Source organism: Mesoplodon mirus (genome assembly GCF_964341445.2).
Source record: "Mesoplodon mirus genome assembly, chromosome: 20".
Classification (NCBI taxonomy): Eukaryota; Metazoa; Chordata; class Mammalia; order Artiodactyla; family Ziphiidae; genus Mesoplodon; species Mesoplodon mirus.
The window spans coordinates 28,676,740-28,698,600 of NC_138996.1; the positions used below are offsets into that span (position 1 = coordinate 28,676,740).

At 43.0% G+C, this 21,861-nt stretch overlaps 1 protein-coding gene across 1 annotated transcript in view; it reads left to right on the forward strand.

Moving 5' to 3' along the window:
* The window catches only part of ENPP6 (ectonucleotide pyrophosphatase/phosphodiesterase 6), a 94,764-nt gene that overhangs the window by 57,930 nt on the left and 14,973 nt on the right, over window positions 1-21,861 (forward strand). The window contains exons 3-6 of the mRNA XM_082608780.1: window positions 9,275-9,386; window positions 14,170-14,311; window positions 15,466-15,645; window positions 18,182-18,319. Of these exons, the coding sequence (XP_082464906.1) occupies window positions 9,275-9,386; window positions 14,170-14,311; window positions 15,466-15,645; window positions 18,182-18,319 (572 nt within the window). The remainder of the gene's footprint in view (window positions 1-9,274; window positions 9,387-14,169; window positions 14,312-15,465; window positions 15,646-18,181; window positions 18,320-21,861) is intronic.

Below are 21,861 nucleotides of genomic sequence, written 5' to 3' on the forward strand. Positions count from 1 at the left end.
AAGCCCCCAGACTAATTCTTCTAGGAATAATGAGCCTTGCTCTCTCTAAATCTACCACCTTCACTAATTCCATGTTCCATTGCATCGTGGCATCTGTCATTGCTTGCTGGCTGTTTCCTTTGCCGGTCATTTTTATTCATTCTGGGTTTTAAGATTAGAGGTCTAGTGACTTTGGAGATTTCACCTGGGAAAGACCATTCAGGACAGAGAGCGCAGAATGACTGCACTTGCCTCAGTTTTTGTGAACTTGGGTACCGGTCTCTCCCTTCTCAGGGCCACATGAAGGTATGTAGCTTCGATCCAAATTAATGTGTCTGAAGCGTCAGGGCATCTCTGCGGGGTTGAGACACAATCTTTTCACTCCTCTGTCTGGCTCTCTGCTTATCTGAAGAGACAGTAAGCAATAATGCTCCGTTTGCTCTGCAGTCAAGGTTTTCCCTCTCTCTGCTCAGCTTATAGAGCTTCAGCTGGGGAACAACCCTGAGAATAAATGACAACTATCAGTCATATCTTACCTCCAACTGCCTGCACCACTCTAAGCCCTGCTGCTTTCTGAACTTTACAGTTCCCTTAGAGTAGCAGCACTAATGCCTAGTTTCCTGGTTCAGTGTCTTCAAACTGTAAGGATTTCCAAGAGCAAAATTAATTTTAAGGGAATCTGTCTTAAGATCATCAACTTTCATATATATTGCAAAAATTGTCCTGATTAAAAACATGTCCTTTTCCTACTTTATATAAGAAAGGAGTACCCCTCAGCAATCAAGAACCTTACTAAGGTGCATTGCCTCAGTATATAAAAGCCTCCAGGGCCAAACAAAGAAACAGTTCAAAATGTTGGTGTAGGTGTATAGAAAAGAATGCATCCAGTGACAAAATAACAAAACGTAAAAATAGTCAAGTATTTTCCAATGCTCTCTTTTAAATTATTTAAGAAAAACTTAATTGAGTTGTCAGCTGAAACACTATTTAAAAATTTATGATGATAGATCACTATGTGAATGTTGGCATTCAAAGGAGCTATTCAAAGAATTAAATGACAGACTACTTCTATTTCCATCTACTTATTTATGTAAACAACTTTCTTATCACTTAGATTTAACAAATAGGAATAGAATGGATTCTGAACTTGTCTCATTCTAGAGATCAATCATATTCATCCATGGATATACAAACTGATTTTTAAAAGCATCCTATTCCTTTCATTATGAGATGCATTTCCAATAAAATGTAACTTTTTATTTTAAAAGATCATTTATTGAAATTTGGGATTCCACTGGTACAATGACAGGCAAAGCTACTTTGAAACAACTCTTCTTGCCAGCAACAACTGAAAACGCTGCTGGACTCTGTGTGTGTGTGTGTGTGTGTGTGTGCATGTGCGCGTGCACACGCACACAGTGTGATTGATCAGAGACAGACTAAGACCTAGAGAACAAGGTGTATCTGGAAATTGGCACCATGTCTCCCCTTCATTTAAACACTGATCGTAGAAGCAGCAGCTGAGAGACTAAGAAACTGAACTGAGGTTTTGACAGAATCACAGGATGGGGGAAATGACAAAAATTGGAGTTCACAGGCCACCAAGCAGAAGAGATCTAGTAAACATCCTAGACTTTCAGTTGGGACAATAAAGGACAATGCCCTTGGAGTAAGAAGGAGCTAGAAGTAAACTAGGGGTGAAACCCTCTGGAGGACTGAAGCCTTCATAAAGCCCAAGCTGAGCTTCGAGTCATCTTTATCCCTGACTAAATCCACTCTGGGTTAAGATGGTCTGCCTGTAGCCTAGGTGCCCTTCATAAGCAAAAGCCAGGGCTCTCTAGAAAAAGATAACAACATATGGAGTGTCAAATGATATCTACAATTTTTTGTATACCATATGCAGCATTCAGTTATAAAAAATAACCAGAATATGGGAAAAAAGGTCTGACTGGAAACTCAGGAGAAATAAACAAGTCTTGACTGAAAAATCAAGAGAAAAACAGTAGACAATAGACTCACACCCACTGGTCCAGATACCGATATGACTTTAAAGAGAGCTATGATGAAAGAACTAAATGACAAAATGGAGACCTGCACTAGTAAACTAGAATCTTTTTTAAAAAGTGAACTCTATAACTGAAGACAGCTCTCCAGCTTAAATAGGCAAAAATGAAAAAGGCAGAAAAGAATGTTCGAGACATATGGGACATAGTGAAAAGGCCACAGAAGGATTAGAGAGAGAAGATGAGACACAAGTAATATTTGAGAGATAAAGTTTGAGAACTTTCTGAAACAGACAAGAAATATCAAATCATAGACTCCAGAAGTGCTGTGAAACCCATGAATTTCAGAACTGCTGATACCACAGAAATGAGAAAAACTTAAAAGCAGCAGTAGAAAATTGTTCAGAGAAGCAGTGATAAGACTGACAGCTGACTTTCCAACAGAAATACTGGAATCCAGAAAGACAATAGAACGATATCCCCAAATGATAAAAGAAAAATAATGATCAGTTCTATATCCAGTGAAAATACCCCTCAAAAATGAAGGTAAGGGACTTCCCAGGTGGTTCAGGGGTTAAGACTCCGTGCTCCCAATGCAGGGGGCCTGGGTTCAATCCCTGGTCAGGGAAATAGATCCTGCGTGCCACAGCTGAGACCCAGCATAGCCAAATAAATAAAAATTTTTTTTTAAAAGGAAGGCAAAATAATGACTTTTTCTATAGACAGAACACTGAGAGAATTTATTGTCAGCACATTTAGAGCAGAGGAAATGCTAAATTCTTAAGGTGGAAGGAAAATTGTCACAAGTGGAAGCCCAGAGATGGAGGAAGGGATGAAGAGCCACAGAAAGGGTAAATGTGTAGGAAAACCTAAATTAATAATAATAGTAGTAATAATAATGTTTAGATTAAAAACCCATACGGAATGGAAATACATGACAACAGAAGCACAGAGGTAGGAGAAATGTAAAATTCAAAGTTAAAGTGTTTAAATGTCTTTGCATTGCCTGGGAAGTTGTGGGAGTGCAAATTTATATTAGATTTCGATTGACCAATATTTCAATTTTTAAAAATCATCTCTAGGGCACTATTCCAGAAAGAGATTAATTAAAATATACAAGTAGCAAGGTAATAGAGGAGAGGAAAAGGAGCAATAATAATCATACATACATAATCCAAAAGGAATTAAGAAAGGAGAGAAAAACTGTCAAATGTGTAATGAATACAAGACATGTATTTAGGTGGCTGATTTAAACATAAAAATTTCCTTAAGTACATTGCAAGTAAACGTTTATTTTTTTTACTAATATTTCATTAAATACTCCAATTAATCTGAATGAGTGTATTTATATAAAGTTCAAAAGCAGGTAAAACTAATCTACAGTGTTAGAATAGTGTTTACACTTGGAAGAACAGTGACTAAAATGGGGCATGAGAAGGTGCCTGTATGTGAAGGTTATGTTCTGTTTCCTGATCTGGGTGCTGGCTACACAGCTGCATTTACTTTGTCAGGATGAACAGTACACTTACCATTTATTCACTTTGTATGTATCTATGTTAAACTTTAATAGAAATTCACATTTAAAACAACTATCAGACTGGATAAAAGCAAAAACTAATATATGCTGCTTATAAAAGATGTACATTAAATGTAAGTGTGCAGAAAAGTTGAAAGTAATAGCATTTTTAAAAGACATACACACACTCACCAAAGGAGAGCCGGTGCAGCTGTAACATCAGTCGGTGCAGACTCTAAGCTTAGACTATTTTTAAGATAAAGAAAGACAGTTCACATTGATATAAAGTTCAATCTACCAAGAAGTTGTAATAATTCTAAATTTTCATGCTCCTAATTACACAATCTCAAAATAAATAAAGCAAATATTGATAAAACCAAAAGGAGAAATGGGTAAATTCACAATGATAATAAGTTTTAAGACATCTTTCTCAGTAACTGATAATATAAGAAAATAAAAAAATAGGATACAGAAAATTTATGAAGCATAATTAACATATTTACCTAATTGATATTACTAGAACACTGTACCCAACTACCACTAAATACACATTATTCTCAAGTACACATGGAACATTTGTCAAAAATGACCATATTTTAGCCATAAAGCATTTCTCAACAAATTGGAACTGTATGAATCCTTACAGAATGTGTTCTCTGACTACAGTGTAATTAAAGTATAATCAATAATAAAAAGAAAAATTTCAATTCTATATATTTGGAAAATAACCAGAGACTTCTAAATAACTCATGGTTCAAAGAAGAAGTAACTATGGATATTTGGATTGTGGGATGCAAGTAAAGTCATTCTTAAATGGAAATTAATCGTTATACATCCAAGTGATGACAAGGGTGGAGTAACAAAGTCTCATATAGTGCCAGGAGGAGCAAATTAATATAGCAACTTTGAAAGTCTATTTGGCATTATCTAATAAAGGTGAACATATGCACACCCCAAATCTAGCAATTCTACTCCTACACATATTACAACAGAAATGCATACCTAAGTGCATCAAAGAACATGTACAAGAATGTCTATATCAGCATTACTCATAATTTTTAAAAACTGGATATTCATACAGTAGAACTTTTGTGTCTTAATGGGTATATTAGAAGGAAGTTGGAAGTTATCACTAAAAATATGTTTTTGGTTTCTTATTACAAAAATAACAGATATTTATTTTAGGAAAGTTAGTGCAATTTGATAAACAATAATAAGAATATAAAAGTCAACTATGATACTTCTGTATCCGTTCATAACTATGAACTATCTACTGCAAGTTTGAGAAAACCTGGCCCACAGTGACTAAACATATAGGAATTTATTTGTATCACATAAGAAGTATGTACTTTATGTAGTTCCGCTGTTTCACAATGTCACTTAAAAACCTAGGCTCTTTCGATCCTTCTGCTCTATATTAGCATATTAACTTTTTCCCTTCATGCTTGTTGACTCATGGTTTCAGAATGGTTGCTGCCGGTCCAGGACTCATGTCCTTACAACCTACATTCCAAACTGCAAAAGAAGAAAAGAGGTGGTCCTAGCAACTCATGTTAATTGTCTCATATCAAAGCAAAGCCTCCCACTCTAAGCGTCTCAGCAGATCTCAATGTCAGTAGTGAGTCACATGACCATTCCTACTCACAAGAGACCCTGGGCAGATGAGAACGCTTTCCTCTTTCGTTAGTAAGGGATGGAAAGGAAGAAAGAAGTTCAGAATGGCTTCAGTTTAGCCCAAAAAAGTCTACCAAGGCAGCCACACAAATTTTACCATCTTATATTTTGTTATATTCACCTCCACTCTTTCTTAGACATAAATAGGCTTTTTTTAAAAAAAATAAATGTATGTGTATTTATTTATTTATTTTTGTCTGCGTTGGGTCTTCATTGCTGCACGCAGGCTTTCTCTAGTTGCAATGAGCGGGGACTATTCTTTGTTGCGGTGTGTGGGCTTCTCATCGCGGTGGTTTCTCTTGCTGCGGAGCACCGGCTCTAGGCACGCGGGCTTCAGTAGTTGTGGCATGTGGGCTTCAGTAGTTGTGGCGCACGGGCTTAGTTGCTCCATGGCATGTGGGATCTTCCCGGACCAGGGCTCGAACCCGTGTCCCCTGCATTGGCAGGTGGATTCTTAACCATTGCTCCACCAGGGAAGCCCTAAATATGCTTTAAATGTTTACAAAAATGAGATCACCCTTCACAAACTACTTACTAGCCTTTTTTCACTTAAAATAGTATGGCAGTAAATACAAATGGCATAATAATTTTATATGCCTGCATGGTATTTCATTATTTGGATGTGCTCTAATTTAACCATACCTTTATTACCAAATGTTTAAATTGCTTCTTAATTTTATATTCTAAATAATATTGTAATAAAGGGGCTTGTATATACAAATTTATTTTCTTAGAATATGTTCTCTGAAGTGGTTTTCAAGGAAAAGCATGTATACAATAAAATTTATATAAATATTGCCAAACATTGCCACTCTGGAGGAGAGTGACCCAGAAACCCACTCCTGGCTGTGTGCCTCATACTGGTGTTTTTCAAACACTGGTCTTGTTTCATAATGGACAGTGACATCAATTTGTGGATTGTTAACCAGTGTTTTAAAAAACCCACATAAAACAGAATAGAATAAAGTATTAGCATGCTTTGCTCATATTTTAGTGAAACTTCTGTTTTCTCTGTGAGAGTGTGTGTTCTGTACTGTGTCATGAAGCAAAATGAGTATTTTGCCAAGGGTTACAGACAAAAATTTCTTTAAAATGTTCCCAGAGAGGAACACTCATGCATGCCTCCTGATTTCCAGCACTCATTTAAAATTTCTGTTTGTTGTTAATTGCCTTGATAAGAAGTTCTATAACAGTAACAGATTACAGCGGTGATGGCAGCGCTCCTGATTTGCTTCGGACCTAAATGAAAATGTGTCCCATGAAGTTTTTTTTTTTTTTTTTAAGATTTATTATTTATTTATTTATTTATTTAATTTATTTTTGGCTGCATATGGTCTTAGTTGCAGCACGTAGGATCTTCGTTGAGGCACGTGGGATCTTTCGTTGTGGCGCCCGGGCTTCTCTCTAGTTGTGGCGTGTGGGTTTTCTCTTCTCTAGTTGTGGCTCACGGGCTCCAGGGCGTGTGGGTTCTGTAGTTGTGGCACGCGGGTTCTAGTTGAGGTGTGTGAGCTCAGTAGTTGTGGCACGCGGGCTTAGTTGCCCTGCGGCATGCGGGATCTTAGGTCCCTGACCAGGGTTGAACCTGAGTCTCCTGCACTGTAAGGCAGATTCTTTACCACTGGACCTCCAGGGAAGTCCCCCCATGAAGTTTTGAAATGTAGAATTTTCACTGTTAATAACTAGCCTGTCAGTGAAGTTTTCATGTCCTCTTTACATCGTTTCATAAAGGTTTTCTTTTTTATTTATAAAGAGTTGGATTTATTTTTAGTTAACTGTTATAATTAATTTATAGTTTTATTACCTGTGGTCAGATAATATGCATTGTGCTATATAATTTTCTACTTTTTTGGAAGTTAATGAGATTTTCTTTGTGGATGAGGATACGATCAGTTTTTCCAACTTTTGTGTTTTTATAACAATTCCATTCTTATAAGAATTCTTTAATAATAATTATGTATATTTGTGTATATTTACGATATATAAATACTCATTTACATTCTAAACTATTAATGTGGATTTGTAGCTGTTTCAGGCTTTTGAGACCATAATCAACTTGAATACTATTGATAGAGCTGATTTTTTGGTTTACTTTTGGGGGAGTTTGTTTGGTCTATTCTTTTATATCTAACCTTGCTGTGTCATTTTACTTGTAAATTAAAAAAATCGTTTATAGTTACTTCATGTTGACATTCTTGTAGAGTGTAACCCATTCACATTTATTTTGAAACGAATATATTTGATTTTCTCTTTTATTATGCTTTCAATATTAGTGCTTCCTAGATATTTCCTTTTTTTTTTCTTTTCATGTACTTTGATATTTGATTAATTTTGTATGCCTCTTTTTCTTCCTTTAGTGATTTGGAAGTTATGCATACAACTTTCTTCTGTATATTCCAAACTTTTAAATCAATGTCTAGAATGAACACTATATATTGACCATCCCTTCCCTCCAACAACTATGAAAATGCTTTTCCTTTCATTTTTGTTTAAATAATTGGGAACTTTAGATCCAGGTTATTACATTAAACATTTTTTAAAAATATGCACCTTATTTTTCAATAAAATATTTTCACATAACTACATTAATATTACTAATACTTAACTATATTTTGTGATTTCATCGTTTACTGCTATTTATTTTAAAACCCTATCTTATTCATTCTTGGGTTCTTTTATTTTGACTTATTTCTCGATTAGCTTGAGTAAATCTTAATAGTATGGAAAACTGTCTGTCTGTCCTTAATGTCCATAATGTCTGTCCTTGCATGTCTGAATTCGTCAGATAGTGTTTTAAAAGAGTACCTAAAGTCTTGGAGTCAGATAAAACTAGATTCAAATGTTAGCGCTTCCTCATTATTGCCCTGAGACAATGGGGAAGTCTCTTCACCTTTTCGACTCAGTTCCTCCTGTGTAAAATGAAGGCACCATCAGCTATTTTATAGGATTCCTAAGGATCATACCAAGTGCAAGTGGGAATCATTTTCTCTGGGCTACAAGAAAGCTCACCATCTGGTCTCCAGACCCCCTTGCCTGGGAACGTTACCCTGCTTGCTGTTCTACACACACACCTTATTGTTTCTCACTTTGAACTTTTGCTTCCGCTGCTCTCTTTGCTTGGACGTCCCTTTCTTCCCACTTCTAACCCCAATGCATGGGCCAAACACAGTCTGTAAGACTGAGCCCAACACGAGGATTTGAGGAAAGCTTCCAGAAGGAAATAATATCTGCATTAAATGTGCCTCGTCTGAGTTCCCTCACCACCCAGTAAATGTGCACTTCACTTTAGACTTCAACTATTACACTGTTTGCACGGCATCCTCCTCCTACTAGGCTAGATTCTGGGATGCCACAGGATGGAGACACTATGTCTGAACATAGTGACTAATTCATAGTAGGTGCCCAATAAATACACCCAACTAACAAAATGAGGCTGGCACATTCCTCTCCTGCCCTATTTTCTGATAATGAGGTTGGATGTCTCTTCCTCGGGGCAACCATTTCAACTTGTTCAGGGGTCTGGGGCAGAAAAGCTGAGGCCACAGCAGCTCCTAACATCTGAATACCTTTCATTCTTTTACTTCATTTTGGGAGAGGTAAGGGCCTGGCTCAGGATCCTTGCTTTAACTCAGTGATTTTTAGACTTGCCCATCAGTGCAGTACTTCTGAGTCCAGTTAGACTAGTGACGTCTTTATTTTCTTATTCTCAGGCTAATCAGATATTACCTCATACTTGGTTCTAGAATAGGCAAAGATGCACTAGAAGAATTAGCAGTTATAAAAAATCTATAGAAAAAAGTTTTAATTGAGACATTCTGTGTACTAATTAATTTTTGTTACTGTTGTTTCAAATTGGGAAAGACAACCATTAACCAATCTTTGCTAGTCCCTGTCATGAGACACCAGGAATGACATTTAAGAGCCTCTGTTCCAGTTAAACAAAATTAGAGTTAAATACACCACTTATCAATAATACATTCTTTTATTTCATGAAAAGGAACAAAATTTTTTGTTTTGACTAATGGTATTTGCTTCCTAAAATAGGCTCATGACCCTACCTTGATTATTGAAGAAAGTAACCATTTACCATCTTTTTCCTTCTTAGGCTGTGAGGTTGAGATTCTTGGTGTCAGACCTACTTACTGCCTAGAATATAAAAATGTCCCAACGGATATCAATTTTGCCAATGCAGTCAGCGATGCTCTTGACTTCTTCAAGTAAGTGTCCCAAATTCTTAGCCATGCCACTGTTCTTCCTGTTTCCGGGACCAATAATGAATGCTAAAGTGGATTAAGAAGGCTTGGTATAGGTGAAATATGTCTCAGAGAGGTAGTGAGCCTCTCACACGGTGATTGCTACCCTCTAGTAGAGGATGATTGTGCGTTGAGTAATTTTAGGTAGGGGCACCCTTTGGAAACGTTGAATTGAGAGCAAGGAAGTCCCCAGGGGTTTAGGACTTTCTTCTTTGTGTTGATGGAAAATAGAGAAGCAATGTGAATGTCAGCGTTTCTCTAATCATGATATAGTGAATGCCTGACTCTCCGAAGATATAAGTTTTTGACATAAGAAGGAAGATCTTTGGTGGAATAAGTTTGGAAAAACTGCCTACTCTGCCATCTTCTTGGAAATGTACAAAGCCTATTAGCATATTAGTACATAGAACCTTTTTTTTTTTTTTCTCTTCCACATGGAACTATCACACCCAGTTTGAAAAATGCAGAAATCAGTAATGGTCTGAATAGCACACAAGAGTGTGTCAGGGAAACTGACTTATTTCTAAGTTTTCAATTAAAAAAAAAAGTATTTATTTATTTATTTTTGGCTGGGTTGGGTCTTCATTGCTGCCTGCGGGCTTTCTCTAGTTGTGGCGAGAGGGGGCTACTCTTTGTTGCGGTACACAGGCTTCTCATTGCGGTGGCTTCTCTTGTTGTGGAGCATGGGCTCTAGGCATGCAGGCTTCAGTAGTTGTGGCACACGGGTTCAGTAGTTGTGGCTTGCGGGCTCTAGATTGCAGCCTCAGTAGTTGTGGCACACAGGCTTAGTTGCTCTGTGGCATGTGGGATCTTCCCGGACCAGAGCTCAAACCCGTGTCCCCTGCACTGGCAGGCAGATTCTTAACCACTGTGCCACCAGGGAAGTCCCTCAATTTTTTTTTTAACACACAGCAACTTCAACCATTCCTTTAAACTACTTCCATTTCTCTCTCCCTATTTCTCTCCAACCCACTTCAGTAAGGAAAATGGATGTGACATTCTGAACTCTTTACATTGAAAAGAAATCTGGACAGGATCCTAAGGTGTTGGGAGACCTGAGTGTCCCTGAAATCCAGGGTTGGGGGCCCCTTGCAGCTCTCAGGTAATTGGGCCGATGGCCACATGTCCTTCTGGCATGGTTCCTGGGCTGAAAGCTATAAATGGCCAATAACAGATGTGCAGGCGTTTCCACCCATCACTCCTCACCCAACCGCTCCATTACAAATGAGCTGACCAGTGATGGAGACCAGATCCATGTGGAAAACAGCTGGCCACCAAGAATTTGTCAGCTAAACTCCAACAGGCAAGAGCTCTTAGCCCTTGAAGACTCAGGTCCCTCATGAATCAATGAGCTCCAACATAGAGGTCTTTCACAAAAGGCATATGTATAAATCCCCGAATGTCAACCATCTCAATTCCAGTGTTCCTGGCATCTGGGGTTGACAGCTTCCTGACACAGAGCCATCAGGTAAATCTGTGAGACTTGCTAGCTTTCTGATCACATGGAGATTTATGAATATGGCAAACAGCCTTAAAGAAACCAGCCCAGTGGCTGCTGTGTTAAGGTGAAGTGTCTAAAATGTAGTGACCTGAAAGCATTTCATTGAGCTTTAGTGCAACCAGTAAACCTTGTGAAATTTTTCCCACATACAAGCCCCACCCTTGAAGTGTACACACCTAAACATAGGATGTTCTGTGTGAACCAGCGCATCTGGGATGCTACAGGCACAAGTACAAAAGGCAGCTAAATGCGGAGACATATCCGAGGGCATGATTTTGTGGAAAGTTCCATTATGTTCAAACGTGGTGGAGGAAATACCATCAGTCCATCAGTGTAATGAACATGGGCCTCAGAAGAGTTTAGGGATATGTATGAAAATGCCACTCCCAAGTTAGAACTTTTCCCTACTGCCTGCACACGTGTGGAACCCTTAGTGACTTTTTGTTCTCTGCTGTCTGTAGATGCAGGGGGCATTTGTATTAGTCATTCATACACTAGCGAGTATGAATGATGATAATATTTGTGAGAAACAACCAAACAATAACTTACCCCAATCCCCATTGTGGAGGAGGGTGGACATGGCATTTGTTAAAGAGGGGCCATTCTGGGCTTCCCTGGTGGCGCAGTGGTTGAGAGTCCGCCTGCCGCTTCAGGGGACACGGGTTCGTGCCCCGGTCCGGGAAGATCCCACATGCCACAGAGCGGCTGGGCCCGTGAGCCATGACCGCTGAGCCTGCGCGTCTGGAGCCTGTGCTCCGCAACGGGAGAGGCCACAACAGTGAGAGGCCCGCGTACCGCAAAAAAAAAAAAAAAAAAAAAAAAAAAAAAAAGAAGGGCCAGTCTGTTTTGTTCTAAAAAGAGAAAAGAACACTTGACTAGCAATTTCCCTTAACTGGAAACGAGTATATCCTCCAAACTGTGAATGAAGTACACCTCAGGGTACGAGAACATCACAGCATCATTAAAAGGTGTTGTGCCCTCTTGGCAACTATGACCATGGTGATGGAAGACGCCAGGCTGAACGTCCTCTGGAACCGATCCCCGTGTAGTGAATGGAGTCGGTGTGGACATTCAAAAGCCCGGGCTGGTGGAGTCAAGCGTTCTGACCCTGGACGTGGGAAGTTCACATTTCCAGTCCTAGCCGTGTCTCAGAGGTCTGTGAGGCCTAGAATCCTTTTTGGCCTATTTCCTCATCTGCAAAATCTGCAAGTGCTTTCCTCTAGGGACACTTTTCATCTCAGATCCAGAATTTGGAGGCACATCCAAGCCGCAGACATGGAGCTCATGCCGAGAAATGAAAGTGACTCAGTTTCCCTGCTGCCTTTGCCTTGTCTCATGCCCCACTTTCTTGGGGTTGGTGGGATTCTTATAGCAGAATAAGAACCACTTCCACGTGGTCATTTGGGTTTAGCAGAATGTTTCCCTATGGGTGTGGGCTGTTGCGTTCTCTCAGAGTATCTGGGTCAGGGTGTTGGAGCGCCACCTGGGGCTCAGCACTGGCTCCGCTTCTCGCGAGCTGTGTGATGTGGACAATGGTACCGAACTCTCTGTTTAATGTATTCCTGCCTGATAGGGTTGCTGCAAGGATGAATTATGATAATGTATGAAAAGCCCTCAACATAGTGCCCGACCTAGCATAACTATCATTTATTGAGCACTTACTATCATTATACCTTCAGCTGACAGTTACAGAGCTCCTACTGTATGCCAGATCCTACTGTATGTCTCAACACAATGGAGAATGAATGCATCCCAGGGTGAAAAAACCCTCAATTTAGAGGGGGAGGGAGGGACACATAAATGGGCAATTACAGCCCAGTGTGAAAAATCACAACCCAGAGATGAACCAGGAAAGCCGTGGGAGTGCCCAGGAGGGCCACCCAACTGAGCCTGGGCATCAGGGATGCTTCCTGGAAGAAGCACCTTCTTCCTGAGACCGAAGGATGGGCGGGATTGTGCAAACCACGCTCTGGAACTACTGTGAGGTTCTTTTCCCTCTTCTGTGGATTGCAAGGCCCAAGGCGCCACAGGCGCTGAGGATACACGTTCTCTCACTGCAAGTAGCGGGGGAGACCACACCAGGAGAGACCAGGTCGCCTCACTTGTGTGTTTGTTTAAATAGAGTTTTTCAAGGCAGTCCGCCAAGAGGATTATTATTAACCCTTAAAGTGCAAACAAAGGAGTTAGCCTTCATTCCTTTTCCGCTGCTTCCTCTTTTGTCAGTTGCTGTTACCGCTACCCGCACCATCACCGTCATCAGCATCATTGCTCTGTTCAGGTGCTTTGGGGGACGTTGTGGGCAGGGCAGTCACAGTGGGAAGCTGTGCACTGCGTGGAGGAGGGGGCACATCGCACGGTGTTTTCTCCCCCCCATCCCTGACTCCCTCAGCCTCCTACTCCAGCTTTGTCACTAGTTCCCACTCAGTCTCAGCTTCGCACGGAGGGTTAAATAGTTGGATTTTTACCACCAGTACTCTGGCCGAGGGGGGCGTTTTTCTGGGATGCAGAAAGTGTGGTCAGTGCTAGAATTCACCCTGTGCCCACCCTGGAGCTGACCCTTCCTGGGTCCCCAGAGACGTCAGGCCCTGAACACAAACACAAACCTGTCTGCCTCCTACAAGGTTGCCTGGTAAAGCTTGTTCTTATTCTTGCGGGTCAGTGAAACCTACAGTCTAGTGTTTTATTTAGAGGCTTCCTCGAAGACCAGCAATAATGGAGGAGACTTTTTTTTTAAACATCTTTATAGGAGTATAATTGCTTTACAATGGTGTGTTAGTTTCTGCTGTATAACAAAGTGAATCAGCTCTACATGTACTTATATCCCCATATCTCCTCCCTCCTGCGTCTCCCTCCCACCCTCCATTATCCGAGGAGACGTTTTTTGAATGATTGCTTCTCTTTTCTCTGAGCTTCTGGTGACAGCTGGTGGTGAGGGGAGTTGTCAGAACTGTCCCCTGTCTGTCGCCACCTCTTCCGATTCCTGGGTCATGATGAGCTGAGAGGGGAGGTGACCCATAAGCATGCTCTCTGACTTTTGTCACCAGGGTGCTCGGGACTGGCATGTCTTGGTGCAGTATTCCTGTCTCTCCCTTGGAGAACCCCCTTGTTCTTTTTAAGGTATCAGCTGTGCCTGGACCACAGGGCACGGGCTGGAGGATGCCCATGCCTCCGCCAGGACCGCCGGGTGGGAGGGGAGAAAGCTGGCAGGGCCTCTCTCAGCTCTCACCCTGCCCACCCCCTCCCCAGGAGCGGCCAGGCGGACCTGGTGGCCATCTACTACGAGCGCATCGATGTGGAAGGCCACCACTATGGGCCCTCGTCGCCGCAGAGGAAAGAAGCCCTGAGGGCTGTGGACACCGTCCTGAAGTACATGACCAAGTGGATCCAGGTGACCGAAAACCAGGACCACTGGGCTAACCTTCCCTCTGTCACTCTTCTTCTGTCTCCTTGACTGTCCCACCCCTCGACATCTTCCTTCTTACTGCTGAGAGCTGACTGGGCCAGCTCAAGGGTCTGAGGGGTCTCTTTTCTTCACACAACGCCTCCCCAGGTACCACGAGCTCCCTTGTCTTTCAGCCAGGCCAGTGGCACTGAAATGACCCAGATCTGCATTACCGCCTGGCTCAGCTGGCGAGATGGCCTGATGCTTTACCAAACCATTCAGTCTGGTAACCAGATTGGTGTGGGTGTGGAACCCAGGCCTGGGTTCTCTCCCTGATCCTGCCATACCCTTACTGAATGACTTTTAGCAAAGTATTATTTTTAAACTTTTTAAACTTTTTTTTTTTATTGAAGTATAGTTGATTTACAATGTTGTGTTAGTGTGTTAGTTTCAGGTGTACAGCAAAGTGATTCAGATATATAGATAGATAGATGGATAAGTAGATAGATTATATATGCTTCTTTTCTGTTATAGGCTATTACAAGATATTGAATACAGTTCCCTGTGCCATACAGTGGGTCCTTGTTGTTTATTTTATATAAGTAGTGTGTATCTGTTAATCCCAAACTCCTAATTTATCCCTCTCTCGCCACTTTCCCTTCGGTAACCATAAGTTTGTTTTCTCTCTGTGAGTCTATTTCTGTTTTGTAAATAAGTTCATTTGTATCATTTTTTAAAATCCCATCTATAAGTGATATCATATGATATTTGTTTTTGTCTGTCTTAAAATACTATTTTTTAAAACTTTTGTGGGGTTAGTTTTTCACATGTATAAAACGGGCGAGTGAGTGATAGTTGTCGTATTCCCACACAAGTTGGTTGAAAGACCCAAAGAGGATGAAAACAGAAAGGCTGTCGGAGCCTCGTATGTATTCTATTCGGCGCTAATCGGGAGGGGACTGGCCTCTCGTTCCCTCCCTGCAGCACTTATGCTATGGTTTTGAACCGTGTCTTATCAGGGCAGACAAGCAGATGCTTAAATTCAGAACTGGGGAAGAAGCCTTTCTCCTATAACCCGTAGCTGAAAACACCTCTTTGCCAGACAGCTGGTGTGAGAGGGTCCCCTCGGGGCGCCGTCCTGACTGCCTGTCTCCCCCCAGGAGCGCGAGCTGCAGGACGACCTCAACGTCGTCATCTTCTCGGATCACGGGATGACTGACATTTTCTGGATGGACAGAGTGATCGAGCTGGATAAGTACATCAGCCTGCACGACCTGCAGCAGGTGAAGGACCGAGGGCCAGTTGTGAGCGTGTGGCCGGCGCCCGGGAAGCATTCTGAGGCAAGACGGGGGAGCAGGGGGTGGGGGGACGGGGGCGGAGCGCACCCCCGGAGGCCATGACTCTGCTCTGAGTTTGTGCGTAGCGTTAAGGCGGAGGCACAGGGCAGCCTCGGGAGCCGGGACTCCGGGGGCAGATGACCCACGTGCTCCCTTCCTCGCCGAGGCACCTCTGTCCAGTGCTTCATCCTCCTGTGTCTTCTCTCCTCTAAAACGGGCCCTGAACGTTAGTGGACACGAAACGAGATGGGGGTGTGTGGTGCTCAGCACGTGGCGCGGGGGCCGTTTCGTTCTTGGCCAAAATGCAGCGCTTCTCCTGCGCAGCTGGGGGCAGCGGAAACCTGCACAGAAGGTCCTTCCCCGGAGGACAGCCGCCAGTCTGACCTGTTCTCACCAGGGACTGGAGAGAGGAAGGCGACGGACGAGCACAGGCGGAGGCCGCGTGTGCCGTGGGTCGGGCCCTTAGCTCGGAGCCCCGCGGCCGGCCGGGCTTCAGAGCCCCGCTCTCAGCGGCCGAGCAGCTCCCTAAGCGGCCCTCCTGCCGCTTCTCTGCTGCGTGCGCTGACGACACTGTAGCTGCCCTCCTGGGCGGCCGTGAAGCTCGGGAAGCAGCTGGGCCCGCTGCAGGCACGATGTGTGTGTCGCCTACGGCGATTACCGCCATCCGAGGGGGCGTCCCCACGAGGCTGTGGCGGAATTCCCATGGCGTGCGGATGGCGTGGGGCAGGGCTCCCGGGGACTCGGCGCGCTCGGTGACAAGGCCCCTGCTTACCCCTCCCTCCAAACAATCCTTCCCTCCGAGTGGCCGGTTAACCACGCTGAGGACGTGAAGGAGCGAGTGGCCCCGCCGGCTGACTACTTTGCCCCGTGTGGCCTGGGCGTGTCCCAGCACAGGCTCTGGGCCTCTCCCTGGGGGAGGCCTCCACCGCTGCCAGGGGCGGTGCATCCGCAGGGAGATGGGAATCAGCCTCGGCTGGGCCGGCTGCCTGCCCCTGCGTCCCCACGGCAGTGACGCGGTTGGTATTGATGGAGCACTGGTGTAGGCTGGGGTCCGGCCCTTTTGACCCAGGCAGAGACCTTCCTCCCAGCCCTGATCGCTCCCTCCCACGTGAGAGTCTGAGATCTGTCTGTCTGGGGTTGAGGAACTTGGTGCCCGCAATGCGGCTTCTCCCCAGCCTCGTCCCCTTCCCCCGACGGGTGCCCCCTTTTCTCAGGCTCCACGGTCAGCAAGTGGAGGTGCTGAATATGTTTGCACAGGCTTCTCGTGAACTCCTTAAATATGAAACTGGGAAGAATATTTTACAGGTTGGCAGGTCCCACAGTAAATGGCTTCTTGCAAAGAAGTTCTGTTTTCCTGGCAAGGAACATCATCCGTTATCTCCTATCTGGCACCTAGGGACATGCCGCCTCCGGGATGCTAGAGCATCAACAGCTCGCGAGCTGGGAAGAGCTGCTTTCTTCCAATGTGGTGTGTACATCAGGCAGTTGCAAGCTGCCTAAAGCAGTTGGTAGATTATTCAGAACTGGGGCTATGTTTGGGTGACAGTTTGTCACGTGACGGACACAACAGTTTGTGACACCCGTTATGTGCCATCAGAGTTTTCACTTACGCAAAATCTTTCTGGTAATGCCCCCTACTTTCCTTAAGCATTATGGATTTTCTTAAGTAGGAAATCATAACTCCTGGGGCCAGTAGAAACTCTCTACTAAACAGCCTAAAGACTAATTATTTTTCAGAGTTGAACTGATAAACTCAATTTTATATTCAGTTCTACCCAGGAATATATGCCTGCTTTGGCTAAGGGCCAACAAATCAGCACCAGCCGGTTGATTTTAATTTTAGCCATAAAGATTTAAGCTGCTGCTAAATATTGGAAAGAGGTACAGGGTTTACATCTTCATCAGAAAATTAGCAGTGTAATTAATGGCAAACAGTCACTAGTATTTTAAAATCAGGCGTAGAGCTTCCCTGGTGGTGCAGCGGTTAAGAATCCGCTTGCCAACGCAGGTGACACGGGTTCGAGCCCTGGTCTGGGAAGATCCCAAGTGCCGCGGAGCAACTAAACCCGTGCGCTACAACTACTGAGCCTGCGCTCTGGAGCGTGCCAGCCACAACTACTGAAGCCTGCGTGCCACAACTACTGAAGCCAGCGCGCCTAGAGCCCGTGCTCCGCGACAAGAGAAGCCACTGCAATGAAGAATAGCTCCCGCTCGCCGCAACTAGAGAAAGCCCACGCCCAGCAACAAAGACCCAATGCAGCCAAAAATAAATAAAAATAAAATAAATAAATTTATTTTAAAAAATCAGGTGTAGATAGGACATGCTCTAGGTCTAGTCAAAGAATAAATGCTTTTTCTTTGATCTTGGTGGTGTTTAACATCAGGCAGACCAATTTCTCATTCACCTTTTTATTTTACTATAGTATTTTTGACATAAATAAGTTTTTATAAAGTCCTCCCTCTCCTCCAGGTCCAATAAATATTCACATACATTTAAGAGAGAGAATGCAAAACTGGTCATTCTTGGTTATCTTTGCAGATATATAACAAATTGAGAACAGTGGAGCACATGACCGTCTACGAGAAGGAGGCCATCCCGAGCAGGTTCTATTACAAGAAAGGGAAATTTGTCTCTCCTTTGACCTTAGTGGCCGATGAAGGATGGTTCATAACTGAGGTAAATATAAAACATATGACAAGATATTCATTATACAAATTCTATCAAACAGCCAAAGGTAAACAATTATTTACCTTTTCCACCTGAAAAATTTTGTTTTTGCTTAAGTCTCATTTGTTGTATTATTTCCTTCTTTAGAGAATCCAAAGGCTCGGTCAGGTGACTTTGTAGACGCAAACTGGAGACTCCGACCCAAAGCCATGGTTTAGACTTCATGGCTCCAGACTTGCTGTATTTTAACAAATGGGCCTTAACTCAATTACCCAGGCTTACAGTGTAGCCTATTCAGTTTAAAGTGGAACAGTTACTATGAACCAAAGCAATTGCTTTAGGGCAGCGAAAAGCCAGGAGAGGCTCGGCTTTGCTTTCACCTTAAAGAGAAATGATTGGCAAACAAAAGTCCACAGGTCCAGGTCTCTGGTTTGCCAACTTGATTTTACAGAGCTTATCTTGCATTTCGGGCCCAAACCCTAATTGCCTGGTGCCCGGATGATTTCAGCAGCTTCCTCCTTGCCCACCTGGACTCCAAGCTCACCAGGCCCTTGCATCAGCTTGTGATACCCGGCCAGCTGGTAAGGCACCCCAAAGGGGAATCCGCAGTCACGTCCTGTTTAGAGTCAGTTCCCAGACAGGGCCTGGATCACTGTCAGTATGGGTATGAAGCTGGGTTACAAACTGATCAGACTACAGGGTAAAAGAGAGTAGCAGATGTTGGCACATGAGAGTTGTTGGTCGAGGCCAACAAAGTACAGTCAAATTCGAGGTTGCGCATCTGTAGATTCAACCAACTCTGATCAGAAATATTCAGGGGAAGAAAATTCCAGAAATCTCCAAAAAGCAAGACTTGAATTTGCTGGATGTCGGCAACCATTTACATCACATTTTCATTGTATTTACAACTATTTACAAAGCATTTCATTGTATTAGGTATCATAAGTAATCCAGAGATGATTTAAAATACACAGGAGGATGTGTGTAGTTATATGCAAATACTATGCTGTTTTGTATAAGGGACTTGAGCATCCACAGATATTGGTATCCGAGGGGATCCTGGAAACAATCCCCTGTGGATACCGAGGGACGACTGTATAAAGCCTAAGAGTGGTGTTTAATCTGCCAGAGTGAGGGCAGGTGGCGATCAGCAGAAATACTGATCAGGCAAAATGAGTGGACGTCTAGCGACCCAGGTGTGCAAAACGGGGATTCCCTGATGTAAACTTCAGTCGTTCAGGAGGACTGAGTTGTCCCTGTGTGCTCTCAGACCAGAGAAGCAGCTGGTCGCCGAGGAAACAAAGCAGAACTGGTCAGAAATGTCGAATTAATATAAAATTTGCACATATAAAAAAATCTGTCGAGAAAAATTTCTTCTTAAATTGTTGGTTGGCAACATCGGCCACAATAATAGCCATCTGGGATTAAGTATCTCCTAGTTACTGTTTCTGTTTCTCTCCATGACTCTGCACTGTAGATATTGTTAGTCCTGAAAATCACTTACCATAACATAGAATGGAACCCAAGGTGGTTCTGAGCTTCCTAGCCGCCAACTCAGAGAAGAAAGTGCAATCAGTTTTATCAGTGTGACTTATGGTGTCTGTAACATAAAAACACAAATGTTTCTTTAGAAAATCATGCCGGTCCCTGGTCCTGAGAGAAATTTAGGTATTTTTTAGTCAGTCTTTTGCAGTACCTTAGTTTTCTAGACTGAATACCTTAATCATTTTACTCCTGTCTTCAAATTTACGGATTTTTATTTTTAAGATTCATATATGAAAATTATAATTTCTGGCCTACTTAGATTTAATACTGGGGTTTTATCTCTTTATCTTCTGAAAAATCCTAAAAACGAGTGCCCATTCTTTCCCTGCTGTCTTAGACTTTTTTCTTTTACATCTCTCTGTTGTTTATTATACCTACTTGACTATAGAGAATTGAAAACGCCATTCTAGATCCCTGTTCCTGCACTGTGCCAGGACTATTCATCTCCCACATTCTTATTTGCAAAATCTCTCCCCACATGGTAAAAGAACATTGTGTTTGCTCTGTAACCTAAATACCAGTGCACAGCCCGGATGACAATGTTCCTGTTCCGGATTGCACTTTGCGTCTGCAGCAGGGCGGATTCTCAGCCCTGAAAGCAACTTCTCTGGGTCCAGGTTTGGATAGCAGAGGAGTCTTTTTTTTTTTTTTTTTTTTTTTCTGGCTTTGACATGCTTAGGAAAACAGCTGAGTCAGGACAAATCGATGCTGGTTGGGGCCAATAAGATAGAATCCCACCTCCCCTTCCTTTTTCCCTACAACCACCATCCCGTAAACGTACAAGATTTGGCTTCCTTGGCAAAAATGCCATTTCCATATAAACACCAACTTTTTGCCACCAATTTAAGTTTTGCAGACTCTAAGGCAGCTGCTCTAACAGGAAGACGCAACTGAGTTCTTTTTTTTTTCTTAATGGTCATTTGGAGAGCTGTCACTGAAAAAGATAAAGATAGGAAAACCTGGGCTTCCCTGGTGGTGCAGTGGTTGAGAGTCCGCCTGCTGATGCAGGGGACGCGGGTTCGTGCCCCGGTCTGGGAAGATCCCACGTGCTGCGGAGCGGCTGGGCCCGTGAGCCATGGCCGCTGAGCCTGCGTGTCCCGAGCCTGTGCTCCGCAGCGGGAGAGGCCACAACAGTGAGAGGCCCGCATACCGCAAAAAAACCCCCCAAAAAACAGGCAAGAATCAGGAAGGAGAAGGCACTCTGGATTCTACTGATGGTTTATTGGGCTATTGATGGTACCAGAACCCCCTGAGTACAGGTGTGGAGAGCAGGTCAGGAGAGCATGAAGTATGTTGGGATCCAACCACTTGACACCCAACGCTTGAGTCTTGCATTAGAAAAATAATTTTCACAAATACGAAAATTCTGGTTCAAGTATGAGCAAATCTCCCATGTTGGTGAGAGGAAAGGAGAGGGCTGCTTAGGAAGAGTTTTTTGCATTGTGACAAAAGCAAGAAAAAAATGAATGCCAACGTTAGAACTTTTGTGAAGGAGCTGAGACTTATCTCCAGACCCCACTAGGAATCAGAAGGGTGAGTCCATAATTCCAATCCACGAAATCAGAAATACCTTGAACATTTTAGTGGAAGATTTGAAGGCTCTTTGGAGAACTGGATGGACTTCGTGCTTAACGGTTACATCCGGGTTGTAATTCTTTGTCACTCCTAGCTCTGGGACCTTAGTCAAGACATTTAAAACTCTGAGCCTCACTTAACTCAGTAAACTCGGGGTAACATTCACAGTGCAGAAACAGCAAGCGGGAGACACTTAATTCAAGGTAGCTATTATTACTCTTGCTGCTGCTGTTGACGACCAACATGTTTTAAAGACAATTGTCTAGATATACTTATTATCTGAAAAATGCACAATAACTGGATGCATGTGTCATTGAAACTTTTGGGGGGGCGGTAGTGGGGAGCTCGTTCTAAAGGTTCTAATGATCCGTGATAAAGATTAATTTTACAGGGCTCACTGTCACTAAGGAGAGGTGTATGCAAAAACACTG